The following is an 18,191-nucleotide window of genomic DNA, read 5'->3' on the forward strand; positions in this document are numbered from 1 at the left end:
GGCAAACCAGGAGACAAGTCTTTGCCTCCGTAAGCAGTGCCAAGAAAAAAATCCTGGCATATGCAAGGCAACAGAAAACAGGAGAGAGAGCATGGGAGGCACCTGTCATGTTAGCAACCAGCAAATGAAGGACTTCTGAGGGTCTGAAAAGATCTTGTAAGAGAAACTTAAAATATATAAGCATGTACCTCTATAGCCACCTGAGTAAAGGCTGTTGTAATTAGCCTCAACAAACAAGGAACATACGGTTAAATAATTTAATAAAATATAGCTGATGATAAAAAGGATTATTCTAGGGAAAGATGCCAACATTAAATATAAATTTCCTTGGAAAGAAAAGAATAGTGAAGAAACAGAAAAATATACCATAAGAAAGAAGATTAAAATGCTAAAAAAAAACAATTAAAAAGGAAAATCACAGCAGTATGTGTAAGGTGTGCATCCAGTCAGAAGCTGCTCGTTTTTCCTGCTGGCTCAGGCCAGGGCCCCGATGCAGGTGGGTCACTGCCCAGGGATGCCTGTGGTGGTGCTTTAGCTGGGGTGCAAAATGCTTTTTGTTTGAGTGTGGACATTCCTCAAGGCTTATGCTGTTATTGTTTACAAAGCTTAAAAAATGCTTTCTATTGATCAAAAGGTTAGTTTGAATGAATCAGTTGAATTGGTTAATTAAGGTGAATGAATACCAAAAAGTGTATTTGATCTCTGGACTTCTATTTCTAAGCAATTATAGTTCTGTATCTCCATTTGTTATGAAGTTTGACTTCATATGCTAGTTTATCATTGGTCCTTAGTAACAATAGTGTTAAATAGTCATACAGAGGTTTTCAAGTTCTCACAATCAAGTATTTCCTCTGATTCTACAATGTGATATTAAATTTTATTTATACATTATTTTGGAAACTTACCGATATGAAGGAATTTCCCTCATAGATAAAGATCATCACTAAGTTGCTTTTAATTATTAAATTTTTACTATTTAATATGAAGACATCTAACACCTTCCTAGTTTCTACTTTTCTTTAGAAATGCTTCAAAGATATACTCTCTAGCCATAATTCCTTTCTTTTCTAAAATGAATTCTTTTGTTTCCTGCGTGTTTCCACTTGAAAAGCAAAAACCATAAAATTAGCTGATCTTTTATACCTGGGCAGAAAATATGATCATCTTATGGGACATCTTCAGTATGTGTCAATAATCCTGGGCAACAGACCACAGAATCACAGAATGGGTCAGGTTGAAGGGACCACAGTGGTCATCTGGTGAAACCTTCCGGCTCAAGCAGGGTCATGGCACAGCATTGTGTCCAGATGGTTAGTGAATATCTCCAGTGAGGGAGACTCCACAACTTCTCTAGGCAGCCTGTTCCAGTGCTCAGTCACCTGCACAAGAAAGTGCTTCTTCATAGTCCGGTGGAACTTCCTGTGCATCAGTTTCTGCTCATTACCTCTTGTCCTATTCCTGGGTGCCACTGAAAAGAACCTGGATCCATCCTCTTGACACCTTCCTTTTAGATATTTATAGACATTAATGAGGTCTCCTCTCAAGACTAAACAGAACCAGCTTCCTCAGCCTGTCTTCATAAGAGAGGTACACATTATATTCCTCTTTGTCTCCCACAGATTCTCTCACATCTTTGTCTTTTATTAGAATACAGCTTACCCATCATCTCCCATCTCAGACCTCTCACTACCCACCACTACAGCAAGTATTCTTTCTGGTCCATTCCTTCTGTGTCCCATCTTAACCACAGCTGGAGGTCACAGAGTCCTCTACTTCAGCTGCCTAAAATATATGAAAGCCACAATACCTGGGGCCTTCACATTTGTGATACAAAAACTTGCAGTGAAAGGGGATCATTCCACCATCCCATTATCTATCCCCCGACCCCTTCTTCTTTTTTCCTATTAAAGATGCAGCCATAGGAACTGGGGAGAAGAGCTAGGAATGTCACATCTTGAATAGTCACTACAGAGTTGCAGGAAGCTCAGTACAAATAATCTGAAGCAACACAGGATACAGAGAGCGTTAAGAAGTCTTAAGGGTCAAGCTTAGTCTAACCAATGTTGGTGGCACTGTTGGATGAAAACCTCTGTTTAATAAGTAGCATGATCAAGAATAGCAAGAAGTTTGGATCCACTAAGAACAAGCTGGAGAATTAGAGGAAAAATATTCTAGTGACTTTTGATCAATTGTTGGAACATTTCTCAAACATTCAATATTCTCTCAGATTTTCACTTTCAAAAAGACTTCAGTGCCCTCCTGGAGCATAAGAGAAGATTTCTCTTCAAAGACACCTCTGCTGTCCTCAGGGGAAAATTCAAATGAGTGGGCCTGGTTAGCTCTGAAAAACAGAACAACATGAGAGAAACCAAGGAAAGGCTAAGAGAAAAAAAGAGTACAGGGAGAAGACAAAGAACTTCTTTCTGTTTTTCAAATTCTAAAAGCCCAAGAGGGACAATTCTGGGAAATTAAAGACAGCACATTAAAAACAGACTGAAGGAAACACTTTTTCACATCATGTGTGGTTAAAACTGAAGAAAATATAATTACCACAGGAAGAACTACAGTCAAGAACTCAGCAAGATTCTGATGGGTTTGCAAATGTATAAGGATAGCAAACATATCAAGAGCAATTTAAAACTGCTTGAAGGCACATGTATTTCTTAAGGGAAAACTGTCCAAGCATTTTAAAACTGCACAAAGACATGTGCTAATCAGACGAAGAGACAAAGAAAAAGGTCTCTACAAGATAATGCATCCACAGGATGCCGTTAAAGAAATGACACCTCCTCTGAAATCCATTGCATTCATTCTCTCTCCCTCCCTTTAAAGAAGCAGCACAGAGAGGCACAATATCTGCCACACTGAAAGGCCATTTCCTTTACGGTATTGTCCGAGATGAAAAGGTGTCTGCCAGCCATTCTCCCAGTGTGCTGACATTTCAGCAGTCTTCAGCTTGTCCCAAGTGTCTGGAAATGTATATCTGCCTTGAAATTCATAGAGCTGGTTCTACGATTAGCTGGATCCTTTCTACTTCTCTGAGCTCAGATTGTTTTTAAAAGCAGAAGGCACCATATGTACTATATCTGTAATTTCCCATCTCGCTTTTTTGCATGACTAGTCACAGTAATGATGCTTCCCTCTTGTTATGTCACGTTAACTGTACCTGCGCTGTCATGTATCAGAAAAAAGAAAACCTAAAAGCTGTGAGGTTTATTCATTTAAATGAAACAGTTTGTCAATAGCATAACTGAGTGCAAGTGAGGCCAAAACACAAGGAGGTGTTATAAGCGACTCAGCAGCAGTATTACTCTGATGCTGAATTTACAGCCTTCCTAAACAATACATCTAATGCATTTTTTTTCTAGGATCTCTTTTTGCACCAATTTTAGTCTGCTACTTATATCCTGTCTACTGAGCAGGAAGCGATTATTCCCTTCCTTTTTGTAAAGTGAACTCCAAATTATATGCCAGTATTGCTGACACCAGTGCTTGACGTTGCCCTAGCAATCAGACAGTAGATGGTACTTGGTATATTAAAAAAAAAAAAAAAAAGAAAAATTAAAAATCTGAAGCATAAGGAATGTCACAAACCCAAGTTTGGCACGACTGGCTTGAAATTCTGAAATGCTAATAATAACCCTGACTTAGGGTTATACACATTCCAGCTTCTTCTGGAATGCACAGTTGCTGTTACTATGGCTTCAATTGCCTCCAGTGTTAAGATCAGATGAGTCCCATGTCCTCCCTCCTTATACTCTTTTCAGTGACTGAAACCTTTCCACTTTTTGTTCAAAACAAAACCTTCCTAACCTCTCTGCTTCATATCCAGCCTTGCAAAGATAGACTGTACCTAACAGATGGAGAGATACATCCTCTACAGAGGCTGTTTTGATGGGTGACACAGTACTGGAGTCACATCTTTGCCTTCAAGTCATCCCATGTTCCTACACTGAGACTCACAGCACAGCACTTCACTGAAGGAGAAAATATGAAAAAAAAATCATGTGCTGCCATTAATCCTTGCATCAGTCATTAACTTTTAAGGGACAGAATCTGTCTGCCTCTGAAGCTGTAAAAAACAATTTTGGGAATAAAGTAATATGTCTGATGTAATATTAGAATAATAACATTAAACTACATTTGACTCCATGTAAACCACCCAATTCCTCTGAAAACATACAACCAGGAAAGATAAAACTAATTTCTATTTACACCTTCACAAAGCTTAGCAAACTTGCCCCGAATTTTAAAACCAATATTCCTTTCGAAACAAGAGGAGAGTGGGGGGAGAAAGGGGGGAATGATACAGTATTATTTAATAGCAAACTGTAAGAGCACCCTTTTAAGCATACAATGCTCTTGCCAGCTCTCTGACAAAGGGCCTAAAACTAAAATCCCAATGTATTTTCCAAGAAATGACTGTTTGCCATAGTATTTTTTCTCACATTTATTCATTTGGTTTTGAATAGATAGCCATATAAACCGCACAGATTCAAGAGAGGTGAAAAATGTACAACAAAACAGCTGTTTCATTTCACAATTTTCTGCAGGAAAAACATCACTGCTAGGAGAAAAGAATATGATCAGCATGAACTGGCTTAATGGAGAGACAGAAGACTGGAGGATTGTGGACATGCAGAGGCAACAGAGAGTTGAGGTGAGTAACAGGATTTGGATTAGGATATAATCCAAAACTGGAAGTAAATTTGGATTAGGATATAATCCAAAACTGGAATAAATTGTGTTTGTTGTATAGGTTGAACTTCTTTTTTTCCACTAAGAAATAATGAAATACTGTTTTTTTCACTAAGAAATAATGAAATACTAATAATTTTTTCTGATTACACAATATATTATTTGTGATTAAAAAAATATACCTTTTTCATGACTCAAAAGAATGAGATAAACAGTTCTTCACAGAATCACAGACTGAACTAAGTTAGAAAAGACCTTTGAGATCATCAAGTCCAACCTACGACCTAACAGCTCCTCATCAACTAAACCATGGCACTGAGCTCCACATCCAGTCTTTTTTTTAACACATCAAGGGATAGTGACTCCACCACCTCACTGGGCACGATTCCGGTGCCCAATCACTCTTTCAGTGAAGAATTTTTTTCCTGATGTCTAACCTAACCTTCCCCAAGCACAGCTTAAGACTGTGACCTCTCGTTCTGTCAGCAGTCGCCTGTGAGAAGAGACCAACCCCCACCTGGCTACAAACTCTTCTCAGGAAGTTGTAGAGAGTGATAAGGTCTCCCCTGAGGCTCCTTTCCTCCAGGCTAAACAACCCCAGCTCCCTCAGCCATTCTTCAAAGGGCTCGTGTTCCAGGCCCTTCGCCAGCCTTGTTGCCCTCTGGACACATTCAAGCACCTCAACATCCTTCCTAAACTGAGGGGCCCAGAACTGGACACAGCATAATAGAAAGAACAGAGTACAAAATATATGCTAAAGCAATGCAGAAATTTCCCTCTGATGTGTATCAATTGACCAATCAAAGGAACTCTTACAACTTTAAACAACCTTTAGCAATTTTAGCAAGAAATTCCAGTTTCCTCACTTTGTGTTGCTGGTGGGGAATGCACATTTTGAACATCAAAATTCCAGGATGCTCTGCCTTGAGGCATCACTCACCCAAGGAAACCTTTCAGCATGTATCACAGGTATTCTGCACACCTGGTTTTCATTGACCTTTCATTACAGTATCTTCTTTTTCCCTTTTATTTACCATTGGCATAAGCAGTAAATTTTTGTAATGTAAATAGTGATTGTCACTTTATTTCACCTTTCCTTTCCCAATTTCAGCATCTTCTTACTCTTCAATTCCCAGCAATGCTGTAATAATTTTTGCTGTTTCACATCTAGCCCCAAATAAAATTGGAGTGTCGACATCCAAAGATCACACCAGTCATGAGCCATCAACAGGATCTCTACAAGAGAATACACCTCGTGTGACAGGTTTTACAACAAAACCAAGCTCAAGGACTAGGAGCACAAAATTTTCAAACAAGTAAGAATTTTTTTTTGACAAAATTCAAAAAGATTAATAAAATTTCCTTGTCAGCTAGTATCCAGCTCCAAGACTGCCGAGTACACCACCATTTAGTACTGCCATCCCTCCAGTCTGCTTCCCTTAAGCAGCAGTGCTGTCAACTCAACTTTTAGCAGCAGTTAAGAGGTTCTCTCAAAAATGTTGTGAATTGCAAAGCTTTGATTTCAAAATACTTCATGAACTCCTGACTTTTCACCAAAACTGGCTTAAGCACATGTCAATTAAAATATTTACATTTAGCATATTATGCTGCACTTCTAAACACTGACTAGTTTAATACCTTACAAATTATGTGGGTTTGTTGGATCAATTTATTTGGTGAAAAGTGCAGAGACAGCTTCACTTTCAGAAATTACCGAATTAATCCTTACCTTTTCGGGGATTTCACTCCTTTTCCAGGTATCTTGGAAACAAGTACTGCTTTTAGTTCCCTACAGTTAGTTCCCTGTAGTTCAAAGTCCCCCAGTGAAGAAGAGATCACCAGAACGGGCTACGGAATTTTAATCTCAATAAATTTCTACGGCTTTTCCAGCAACTATCGCAGCTTCACCCCGCACTCCTTGGTTACCCATTAACCAGGCGTGCCCCTGTGTCAGCTTTATCAGCCGCTCTTTCTCATCACGGGGAAACCAGAAAACCTGTGGGCTCATCCAGCCGCAATTCGGAGCCATTGCGATAGGAGGGACGTGAGATTTCTCACTTATTCACAGAGCCTTGGGTGAAAAATCCAAGGAGACGGGGGATGGAGCGAGCCAGCAGCCCCGGCACACCCTGCCTCTGCCGGGGTTCTGCCGACGAGGATGTCGGCGCCACAGAGATGGCTGGCGAGGCACACGAGCCACCGAGTGGGACAGTTCGGGGAACCCCAGAGCCAGAGCTCCCGCGGCAGCACCCGCCCGGCGGCTCCCGCCTGCCGGTGCCTCAGGGGCACTGCCGGGAGCGCCAAACCCTCACGTCCCCAAACCAGGACACGCTGCTCTTGGCGGGGACGGGGCAGGTGCCGGTGGCAGCCGTGCGCCAGCGCTGCCATTTGCAGCAGTCGCCCCGCCGGAGGCACCCTGGCCGGGCTTGGTGTTGTTTTACAGCGGTTTCACAGGAGACGAGGCCAAGGCTGCCGCCATAAAACAAAGGAGCCCCAGCCAGGGGAGAACCCCGCAAGCTCGTGTAGGGCAGGCCCACACTGCACGCCCTCTGCCGGCCCGGGGCAGGGCACGGGAGCCCGCCGTGCCCGCGGCCCTGCGGCCCTGCGGCCCCGCCAGTGCGGCCTGCTCCAGCTGCAGCTCCGGCGGCCGCACAGCCCGGGCTGGATGTCAGCTGCCCGCGCTGATGCGACTTGCTCCAGGATTTAGACTTGTCAGAATCGGAGACTAGAAATCAGCAAAATGGGATTCCATTGTCCCCAGCTCGTGTTTGTCAGAGTGAGTCCGCAGCCCCTCCGGGCCCCTCTCAGGGCAGCAGCTGCCCGGGGCCAGCCCGGGTGAGCCCCTCACTGGGGCAGGACAGAGCCCAGGCACCTCTGACGCCTGCTGCTGGGAGACAGCAGGATCCTCCAGGGAGGGATGGAACCGGGCTGGGACCAGCATTTGATCTCATCAGTGCACCGAAATGCCTCATAGGCAGGTGTTAAGGCCAGACCCTTCATGGGTGCCCAGAGTCAGGACAAGGAGCAATGGCCATAAACTAAAACACAAGTTCCACCTCAACATAAAGAAGAACTTCTTTACATTGAGGGTGGAAAAGGCTGCCCAGAGAGGTCGTGGAGTCTCTGTGTCTGGAGACAGTCAAAACCCACCTGTACACGTTCCTGTGTAATCTGATCTAGGTGACCGTGCCACGGCAGGGGCGTTGGACTGGATGATCTCCACAAATCCCTTCCAGCCCTAAAAATTCTGTGATTTACTCTTTCCATTCTCTCCCTGCCTGAACAGCAGTGGGCGGCTTGGGAAAGCCTCGGCAGCTCCCAATGTGTCCCCCACTCCTGGTCTGCCCACCCCAGCACAGCGCTCTCCCTCTGGCTTCACAATAGCTTTCACTAAGAAAAATCACCTGGCTTGAGCAGGTGATTTCTGTTCCCCAGATGTCAATGGTGTAAGGAAAACCTGTGTTTTACCTACGAGAACCCTTCACAACGCATCCCTGTGCACCACTGAACAAAAATGCCCAGGGATACCCATTTACATACTCATTTCTGACTTGAAAGGAGTAGCACTTATTCTGTTTATTGCTTATTTTAGAGGACACCTCAAAAGCACAGTCCCTGTCAAATACGACCCCGTTTTAAGGCTGAATGATGCCAGACCCTATTCTTGAACAACTTCAGAGCCCTGATGGACTCAGTTCTGCTGTGGCAGCCCCCCACCTGCAGCAAACGCTGCCAGTGGCAGGCTGGAGCAGGGGAAGGTACAAGAGGACAGGAAAGCTGTTGCAGACATCACTTCCTGGGGTGGGGTGGTAGGAAGCAAATTTAATACTTACATGGCTGTATCACTAAGGGCAGCCTTAGTTCAGTCAAAGGGAGCCTCCAGGTGACTGTAGAGCAGGTTTTTTTGGTCATTCTTCAGGTCTTAAATGCTACCTTCAGTTGGTACCTTCTGTATGAGCCAGCCCTCATGTGGGCACATTACTGGATCAGATAAAAGTATCTCTAGCCCTTTTCTTAGTAGTGGACATGGAGGGAAGATGTACTTATATATGTGCTGTCAAATAATGATTCTTCCCCTGAAGACTGCTCTTGGTACTTGGTGACATATGACCAATGGACTTTCAGAGAAAAAGGTTTTTGTAGTTATTATCCATCAGCTGAATTTTCTCTGTCATGATGTGACAGAAGCCCTTTGTGAAGCCATGTGAACTTTTGCCACGTGTTACATTTTGTGGTTGACAATACAAGAAATTATATGAGCAGTTTATGAAGAAATACTTCTGGTTTTCCTGAACTGGTCCTCTGCGTACTTCAGGTGACCTGTGTATCAAAAAATATCATAATTGTTTTGTTTCTGCTCAGCTGCCTATGTTTATCTAAATCTATTATACTATCTCACTGAACTGTTTTATTATATATTTGATTGTTCCTCTGACCTTCATGTTTGGTCTTCCATTTGTACTGTATCCCAAGTCTCCTTTTCTGCTGTCATTGGAATTCTGCTCTCTTACCCTTTTAGGGAGAGAGGATGCAATCCCTTTCCAGGTACATGCACTTCTCTGAAGCACTGTTTTCTAGAGCAGGCCAAATGCTTGTTACAGCAATTGATCTTAAGTATTTTGAGGCAAACTTTGTGAGCCTTCAATCACTTTCACTCTTGTTCAGCCAGCTGTTTTCACAAATCTTACTATCTAGTGAAAAAAACTCCCAAATAAGTCTTCTATCCACCAATTCTATAATCACCAATTTACATTCTTTCATAACTAGATGTGTTGTGGAGTTACTTTTCAGGAAGCTCTAATCCTCACAGCTTGGCTTGTTTCTGTATTTGTTTTTGATTCTGAGAGTGCTACAGCAACCTTTTGAAAACTAAGAGTTGGTGAGAGTGACACAGAGCACATTTTTATCATGCACAAATTCAGTAGCAAAGAGAAGTATTATGAAAGAAATAGAATAATGAAAAGGTCTAAATAATTAAATTATTTAAAAATAGGATGTGCCTAGGGTTCTTTGTGGAGCAATGATATTGTACACTTTCAGGACTGTGCTTAGCCATTTGCTTTAATCACCATCGTTCTTGGCAGAAACACACTACCAAACTCTCACCTTCCTTTCTTCTAATGGCAGTTGGACAGACTGTTTTGAGAATGGGCCAGTTGTAGAGAACACCAATTCCACTGCTGTTTCTCTCCTTGGTGATGGGAGATGCCAGTCTGAACCCCTCTGGAGAATGTGTTTCAAAGGGCAGATATGATGGGAGTCTCCATGTTGAAGCGTCTTCACAAGTTCGGGGAAGAAGAGGGGAAACTGACTCATAGGGAGTGGTGTGCAGCACTCAGGGCATCCCAACGCTGTCTCCTCTGTGTTCCTAGTCACACCCCAACCAGCCCTTGGACAGTACTCCCAAAGTCTTTTCTCCCTTCCACTTCCCTCCCTGTCTCTCTTCTGAGCTCCGAGGAGTTGTACCTCTGAGCACAGCCAAGCTGAGATTCAGGGCCCAAAAAGCCAGGCTGTATTTTTACTCAGGGCCAGCAGCTGTTTGTAATTGGACCTTTCTATTCCCAAGTTGTGGCACCAGAATCTTGCAGCCAAGGGATGGAAAACACCTGATTATAGAAAAGCATAACAAACCTGGACAACTAACAAGTGTTGTAAGATCCTGTTAATCACAGCTTAGTGTCCTGTGTGAACCTGTGTTTCTTGCTAAAACATCTGCTGCTCTCTGTGCAAAATGACGAGCAATTAGAGCAGAATTGTCTTTGAGCTAAGGGTTTACAATGTGTGTTACACAGACAAATTCATTTTCAAGTCTCACATGTGCCTAATCACAATATTTAATGAGAATCATATAGGCCTTGGACATACTTGTGGCTATGTTGGATTTTCAAATACTAATTAAATTGTGCTTCAAGTTAAGGAGGGAAAACTTAAGATTTAGGATGCAGAAGCAACCCAAATGAAGGCAGCATGGATATTTCAGAGGAAGGTATCTTTTCTCTCCATCTGCTGACATTGTTACTGAAGTTTCCAAGATGTCAGAAAAACAATGTCTGAGACACAAAGCAATCTACAGACTAGACATTGACAAACCAGATTAAAGCATTACTAAATTAGCAATAACAAAGACCAAAAGTTCAGCTTGAAGGGAAGTGGCTCATCTGGTGATGTTTTTCTCATCTGGTTTTGCAGGTCCAGACTGAAGCAACAATTTAGTGTTTAAGGAATCCTAATTTAAGGGTTCTTTGTATCAGGATGAAAGTCCTGCAGCCACATGTTGTAAAAAATGAGTCTCATAGGAATTTACTTACAGGCCCAAATGCATATAAGCTGTTTTGCCTGGTGAACTTCATGCTAGAATGCTTAATGTGGGATCAGATGTCTGATCATGTCTGCTGTTCTGCAACTAATGAAAAGAAGCACAAACCTATCAGGCAAGTAATTAAAATCTGTACCACAGACCCACTTCTGGCCCAGACTGATTTTGTACTGGTGATGTTCTCATAGCCCAAGTACCCACTGCTAATGCCAAGGGCCAGATTTCACAGGTATCATTTTGCATCTGCCACAGAGGTGGGCAGTTTGGACAAATATGCTGGCAGCACTGCCTTGCCACAGGGCAAGCTTACTGAGATCTTCTTACCTTGTTGCTTTTTTTTAATGCCGTTTTCTTGTCTGTTCCAAATGCAATATATACAATAAAGCAAGGTGGGGTTTTGGTTTTGATTTTTATGGTTTGTTTGTTTGGGTTTTTAAGCAGGTTTGTGTAGAATTATTGTCTGTGACTTTTAATGATCATAGTGGGAGTCAGTTTCAATGTTAGTATGGCCTCCTCTAGCCAAGCAGGAAATAGGCATCTGCAGTCCCCTTAAACTTAGTGAAAAAAGTAAGTTAGTGCATGCAGGATACAGAATTCTAAGCACTTTAACATGCATGTCCAGATAGAAAAACACTTGAGGAATATCAAAGTCAAAAGGAAGTACTCTGCCTCTATGTGCTGATGAATGAATTTCATCATGCTAACGTAGTAATTAACTCATGCTGTAGTGCAATATGGAGACATCACATGGAGACACAGCATGCAGAAGCCAGAGTAGAACGCATTTGATGGCTTCTATGGATTAACAAGGAGGAAACAGGAAAGGATTGTGTCCAAAAAAATAAAAGTGAAATATTCCCAACATTCTGTTTTTCTACCTGCCAGAAGAACCACCAATCCCTCCACCCCCCTGGAATTTTTAAGTAAAGATGTGTTTTGTGCAGATGGTGCTTTTCCACCCAAATTCTGATAGACCACTCAAATACAAGGGCTACAGGGGTAAATAATTGCTTTCTGGAAGTACTATTGAAAAGTTTTCTGATCCAACTTTTATCAGGCCAATAGAGTGTTTTATGCAGAGTGCACATTTTCAATGAGTTACAACTTTATGACCTGAAAGTTGGTCATGGTGTGTTCTTCTGATATGATTCTAGCAGCCTTCCCAAATGAATACTGTAAATATCATAGCAAAATAACCCCAGTATTTTTTCTCAAACAAAAGGAGTGAATAAATTGTTTGCTAAATAAAATGCAGTCTGTCCTAATAGGAATCTTAAAGACAGCAGCCAGAATAAAGTTATCTTGGGGATTGTGTTTTCCTCTTCACACTTCTTAAAAGCTGTTTAACATGACCGACTCAATTAACCTGCATTAAGGCAAGAGATACACAGTGTACTGCTATATCCAAAGGACGACATTCATTCCAATATAAAATGAATAGCATTGTATTAACGTTTATTTCTAATTACAAGAAACAGAATATCAGTCCCTTATTTGTACAAAAATACCTGAAAGATTACAATTAGGTTCACAAGCCAAAAAGCTATTTACAGTATGAAGCAAAGCATACTGAATAAAGGTTTTGTCTCTTAAGTTAATACCTTTTGCATTCCCTGAAACTTTAAACTTTATTCCATTTTACAGTCACTAAATCTTGCATTGTGACAATATAATTTACGATAAGCAAGTCTTGCCACTGGAAAGGTGCATTGATTGGTCAAACTGTCAGGTATTTAGTGCAGAAAAGATAAGACAAAACATCTAAACTGAGGCACGTGTTTCTTCAAGATTAATTAACAAATAAAAAGTTTTTTGTACTTTAACACCTATCGTAACATAACTTAACTAGTAACCTCATTACCAAAATGGTTTGGCATTTTCCTTCTCAACATATTCAAGATTGCTACATGAAGTATTTATTTAGAAAATAAAATCACAGGCAAAAAGATAAAAATTCAACAGGCTCCAAAACAACCCTGAGCATCCCCTTTACATTCATGTCATTTAAATACAAAAATAAGAGTCAAATGTCCTTCAGTCCTTGGTATTCTGAGCTGGCAGCCAGCTGAATCTGTTGGAAAACTAAGGTGGCATTGACTGTTTTCCAGCAGAAAGAAGACAAAGCAGTGATCTGCTTAAGTAAGATTGTTGCCACTTTGAAGGTGGTCACTTTCTCAAAACAGCTCACTTTAGCTGGGAAGAGTACAAAATACTAAGTCAACCATCTACATACAAAAATCATGGTTCATAGTCAAACTTTTATTCTCAATTTAAATAAGATGCAAAGTTTTTTTTTTTATAAATATGAAACACTGCAAATACTATCTGCCTACTGGGAAAAATGCATGGTTGTCACTAAGCTATGTAAACAGAAAAACTTAAAACTACAGCATAAATGGTCTTATTAAACTGGTAATGTAGTCAATACAAGTATCTTTTTTCTCCTAATAGGGGCCAAATAGAAGCATGCAAAGTGAAGTCAGACTTAAGTTAGCTTAATTTCAAGGTTTTAAAATACATTGTCTAGAAAGCAGGAACACTCATTTCACTATGTACAATTAAAAAAAGCAAAACAAAACAAAACAAAAACGGCTTCTACTAAAAACAAAATCAAGTTTCTTCATTTTTAGTATCTAGACATTAAATGGAAAAAAATACTAAATGTGTTCTGTAAACTAAAATACAGTGTTTCTATACCATTGACATAGTTTAAGCTGATATGGACGACTCAGGCAGGTTATGGTTTGTCTTAAGCTATTCTTAACACTACATGAAGACCTAAAAGTGTAGGATTGGTTTTCCTTCTTTACCCTTTCAGATGGCTAGGATTTCAAGCCCAGTGGCAAATATTAAGGACTAACTAGCCTGTGTAGATAATTTACCATTTTACAAATGCTCTATTGTGCACTACACTCTGCAAGTTCCCAGGGTGCAATACTTCTCACTGTGGCTAATGGCACCAAGCACCAGGAAGTTATTTCAGTTCAGACAGTTGCTGAAGGAATGGTTGGTTGCAACTGCAGGATCAAGGTGGGACTTGTCTGACTTTACTACTGATTTATCATCAGAAAGAGTTATTGAGTAAACATTAAAGAATTTATTTAAGCATTAACAATAAGGTAGTTCTGATGACAAACCAGCACCAGAGCAAGATACATGCTTGTCTGCCACAGGTACTGGTGAACAGTAGCACACATGACACAGAGATCACCAGTTACCTCAGTGGATGATATTGCCAGCAGTTACTTCACAATCAAATCTATTTCTATTCCCAGCATGTTCCTTCTCACCATGTAAACTTTCATGACCCTACAAGAAGCAGAAGGGTTCAGTTCTTCTCATGCCCTATCCCCAGGAGAGCGTTGTCACTGTAGCTTTACTCTATTGAAAGAGCTCTTTGAAACAGTCTGAAAATTCAAGGAGCTATAAAGCTAAAAACACTGGTTTTAATTTTTTTTTTTATTTTGTCATACTAAGACTACCTGCAGAAGAATCTTCTCACAAAAAATGGTGGTTTCAAATACAAGTATAGTCATTCAGTCCTACTCTTTTTAGTAACAGTAAGTTTCCTCAGGAAAACAGTCAAAAGGCTGTAAAAAACAAACCACCACTCCAATAATAAAAATTTGTGCATAGAATCTAATACAGTCTCTGCATGACTGGATGCCACTAATATGCCATCAACATACTACAGCCATAATGCTACAAGTCAACAGTTTTAAGAGTACATATATTGGTGGTATGTTCTTTTAGAATTGTATCCTCATTGCTTCTTCAAAGACATCGGCAGATCATTGAACCTCAGGTCTCCAGAGAAGTACTGAGACATACGCGCGCGTACACACACACACTTCTTGATTTTCTTCTAGATCCTTTTAGGCTGAAGCATTCCATACATTTTAGGGTGCAGATTAATACCCAACTCCTGCATGAATTTTAAAAGCCACATCAGCTCCTAATATAGGCTGCATACAATATCCGAAACAAAGTAGGAGTGCAAAAAAAGTGATCAATACAAAAAGTAAACACACTAGTCTTAATTGTCAAGATTATTCCAGGGCAAGAGTTCTTTTCAAAGATTTCTCTTCACACTTGTTCCTGTTAAGTGGCCCAGCCAAGATAGTTTCCAGTTTTGTTTCAAATTTACTCATTGTTTTACAGACCCTCCCCCCATTTTTGGGATGCTGGGACACTCAGCAGCAATCACTCTTAGGTGTTAGACAAACCAGCAATCTTGGTCTGTTGGCACCTGTCGAATCCATCCCTTTCAGAGTCCCAAGGTGCATAATATTTATTTTTTTAACCAACTTACAAATCTGCCAATTCCCCAGTGTCAACGTTCTCTTACAATTACTCTTCTATCAAATCCAGTCTTCAGCGAGAGTCAGATTTGAGGTCATAAGGCCACTCGGATGCAGTGGTGTTTGAGTTTGCAGGGCAAGACTCCTTTGTTTAGTTGATAGAATTCAACAAGCTGGATTAGATCACTGAATTTGGTGTTCCCATCATCCAGACTGAAAAATATCTGTCCATCATCTTCACACTAGGAAAACAAAACATCCTTTTCAAGTTAGGCTGCACATGAAGAGATACACAAGTAGAAAAACTTAGTACCACCAGTGCGTGACACATAAATGATGGGCACTCGGTTGGCACTCGGTTGCACAAACAACCCAGTGCCTGCAGTTCTTTATGAAACCATGCACAGGGCTAGAAAAAACGTACCTTAACCCAACTTGTAACATTTTGCTTATGAAAGTGAAAACTTGTGGACAGAGTAATTGAAGGTTGTACAGACGTCACTGGCATTCATTAGACAAGACAAAAATACCCCAAAAGGATTTGTTAGCTTTTTGTAAAATTGGCCAGCTAAACAACAGAGGAGGTTTTGGAACAATAAAAATGTCTATCTAATCTTAAATTTTTCACGCTTTTTTGGATCAAGATAAAAATCAAATTGTTTTCCAACATCTCTGCGTAATGTTATTTGAGGCTCAACATTACTGGATAACCTTCAGAATAAAACTTTTTAAAGTTTCCCGAAGTTATTCTATGTTTGCTTAAGTGGGAAGGGAGACAACAGCTGCTGTTGTCTCTGACAGTCACAGAGAACAAGTTCTGTGCATTACACAGACTTCTGTAATGTAGTGACTTACAATAGTTTTCCAGCAATGTTAACCAATAATTTTAATCAGACATTTGACTGATTAAAGAATATTCTAAAGAATATCCACTTATATATTTGCTAATGGAAACATCCTTGTAAGTAACATCAGTAATTAATAAGAGATCTCCTCAGATGTTAAAAGCAAAAGCTTAATGGTTTAAAATTTCAGGGTTTTTATCAGTATCAAAAATGATCTACTTACCGGCAAGATTTGAAAATGCTTTATTTTTTGATGATGGCATAACGTAAGTACAAATGCCTTTGGATTGCTTTGGCTGTCCCGGAGAAGAAATAATCTAGAAGAGAACATTTTTAAGAACAAATTGAATATCCCCATCTGTTTGTTCTTAAATAATCAGAACCACTAGGTAATATTGGGTCACCGCTGAACTCTTCTTTAGTGGCATTCAGAGGTGATTCCTCTAACTGGCAGTTTGCTTTCTATTATTATACCATGGCTATGCAACATTAACAGATGAAAAAACAAGGAGTGCAAGATACCTGATGGTAGTTCTTTCCTTAAGAATGTACCTATGAGGCTTTTTTTAAGGTTCCCTCTAATTTAGTTTTCTATTAATGATATGTAATCTCATGAACAAAATGTTATTATTTAAATCTAGAAAAAATCTGAATTTCTGTATATGAGAAAGTAATATACGGGAATCTGTTCCCACTACATTATCTTGTATCAGTTCACAGAAATCCAGTATCAGCAAAATTATGTGTAGGTTAAATGGCTGCAATTGCACAGAAACAGCTCAGTACTTTCTTAAAATTATTTACCAATTAAGTAGCTTCCAAATTATCAAGATGGGGAAAGCACACACTGATTTTTCCTTTAGAACAGTCACCTCATTTTCCCCTCAGCATGTGGAAAAAAATGTACATTAGGCGTACAGCTACCAACATCATACACCATGTAGCTATCACTTTTAAGTCAACCCACAAAACTGAAGTCCTACCCCAAATGGACTTTATTTAACATGCATACTGGGAAGAGGAAAAAAAAAGCTGGATAAAAACCCCTGTGTTTCCTCCCCTTGATATTTATGAACTAAGGAAGCTGATCCTATCCATGCCACAGAAAAAAAAGAATATACCTTTGGCAGAAGGCTTATAGCACAAAGCACAAATGGATTTGAGAGATGGCTGAGCACAGGACTAGGGCAGGCCTCTTAATTGCTGACCACTAAGCAAGGAACACACTTTTCCAAGGTGAAAGAACTGCTTGTAGTCTTAAGAACTCAAAATATTTTACTCCAGCTCCTCAGAACTGATTGAGAAATGTCAGTACCAGAAAATGCACCATCATAACCAGAGTGAGTTCAGTAGTCAGGGACAGGCATGTCTTGCCACTCTCAGAAACCATGCATGGTATTTGAACATTCCATTGTAATCCTAGGAAGACCAAATGTGTGGAAAGGGACAAAAGCCTTTATAAATTAGCATCTCTGTGAAGGAGAAAGACCATACCTGCCCTGTGGTTGCTGCAGTTCATGCAGGTATCTATCAATTATATTTCATGATCTTTGATATCATGCATGGTATCATAAGCTGGTGGCACAAAGCAAAGGTCTGCACAACTGATGCTGCAACTGTTTACTCAACCTCTGGCAAAAACCAGCTTCCACACAAACAATGAGTACCAAGAAAGATGCATCCTCAGCAAGAACTTCCAGAGATATCCAAGACAGCATTATCAGTTGCATGTATACAGTGTTGAGCCTCTTCCATGAATCATCAGGAGACTGTTAACTTTCTACTTTCTTTTATTCAAGAACACAGAGCAGAAAAACATAGGCAAGAGTTTTCCACCCCGAAAATCATGATCCTTGGATCTCAGAGCACACAGGTAACCTGGTTCTTTTGTCACTGCTGGTGCACCTTACTATGGCCAAACTAACCAGTTTTTACATTCCACAGTGAGTAAGCTGATTAGGCACAAATTTAACACAGCATCAAACACATGAACACATTTATGAAGACCTCAAGAAGGATGGGCCACCAGAT

General features: G+C 40.5%; 1 protein-coding gene across 2 annotated transcripts in view; it reads right to left on the minus strand.

Annotated features, from left to right (window-relative positions):
• Positions 1–12,443: 12,443 nt before the first annotated feature.
• Positions 12,444–18,191, minus strand: part of GRB10 (growth factor receptor bound protein 10) — a 144,863-nt gene continuing 139,115 nt past the window's right edge. For both annotated transcript variants that reach the window (XM_059855472.1, XM_059855480.1), the window contains exons 16-17: positions 16,384–16,477; positions 12,444–15,557 (exon numbers count right to left, since the gene is read on the minus strand). In XM_059855472.1, the coding sequence (XP_059711455.1) occupies positions 15,411–15,557; positions 16,384–16,477 (241 nt within the window). In that variant the 3' untranslated portion in view covers positions 12,444–15,410. The remainder of the gene's footprint in view (positions 15,558–16,383; positions 16,478–18,191) is intronic.

The sequence above is a fragment of the Haemorhous mexicanus genome, chromosome 1, assembly GCF_027477595.1.
Source record: "Haemorhous mexicanus isolate bHaeMex1 chromosome 1, bHaeMex1.pri, whole genome shotgun sequence".
Lineage (NCBI taxonomy): Eukaryota > Metazoa > Chordata > Aves > Passeriformes > Fringillidae > Haemorhous > Haemorhous mexicanus.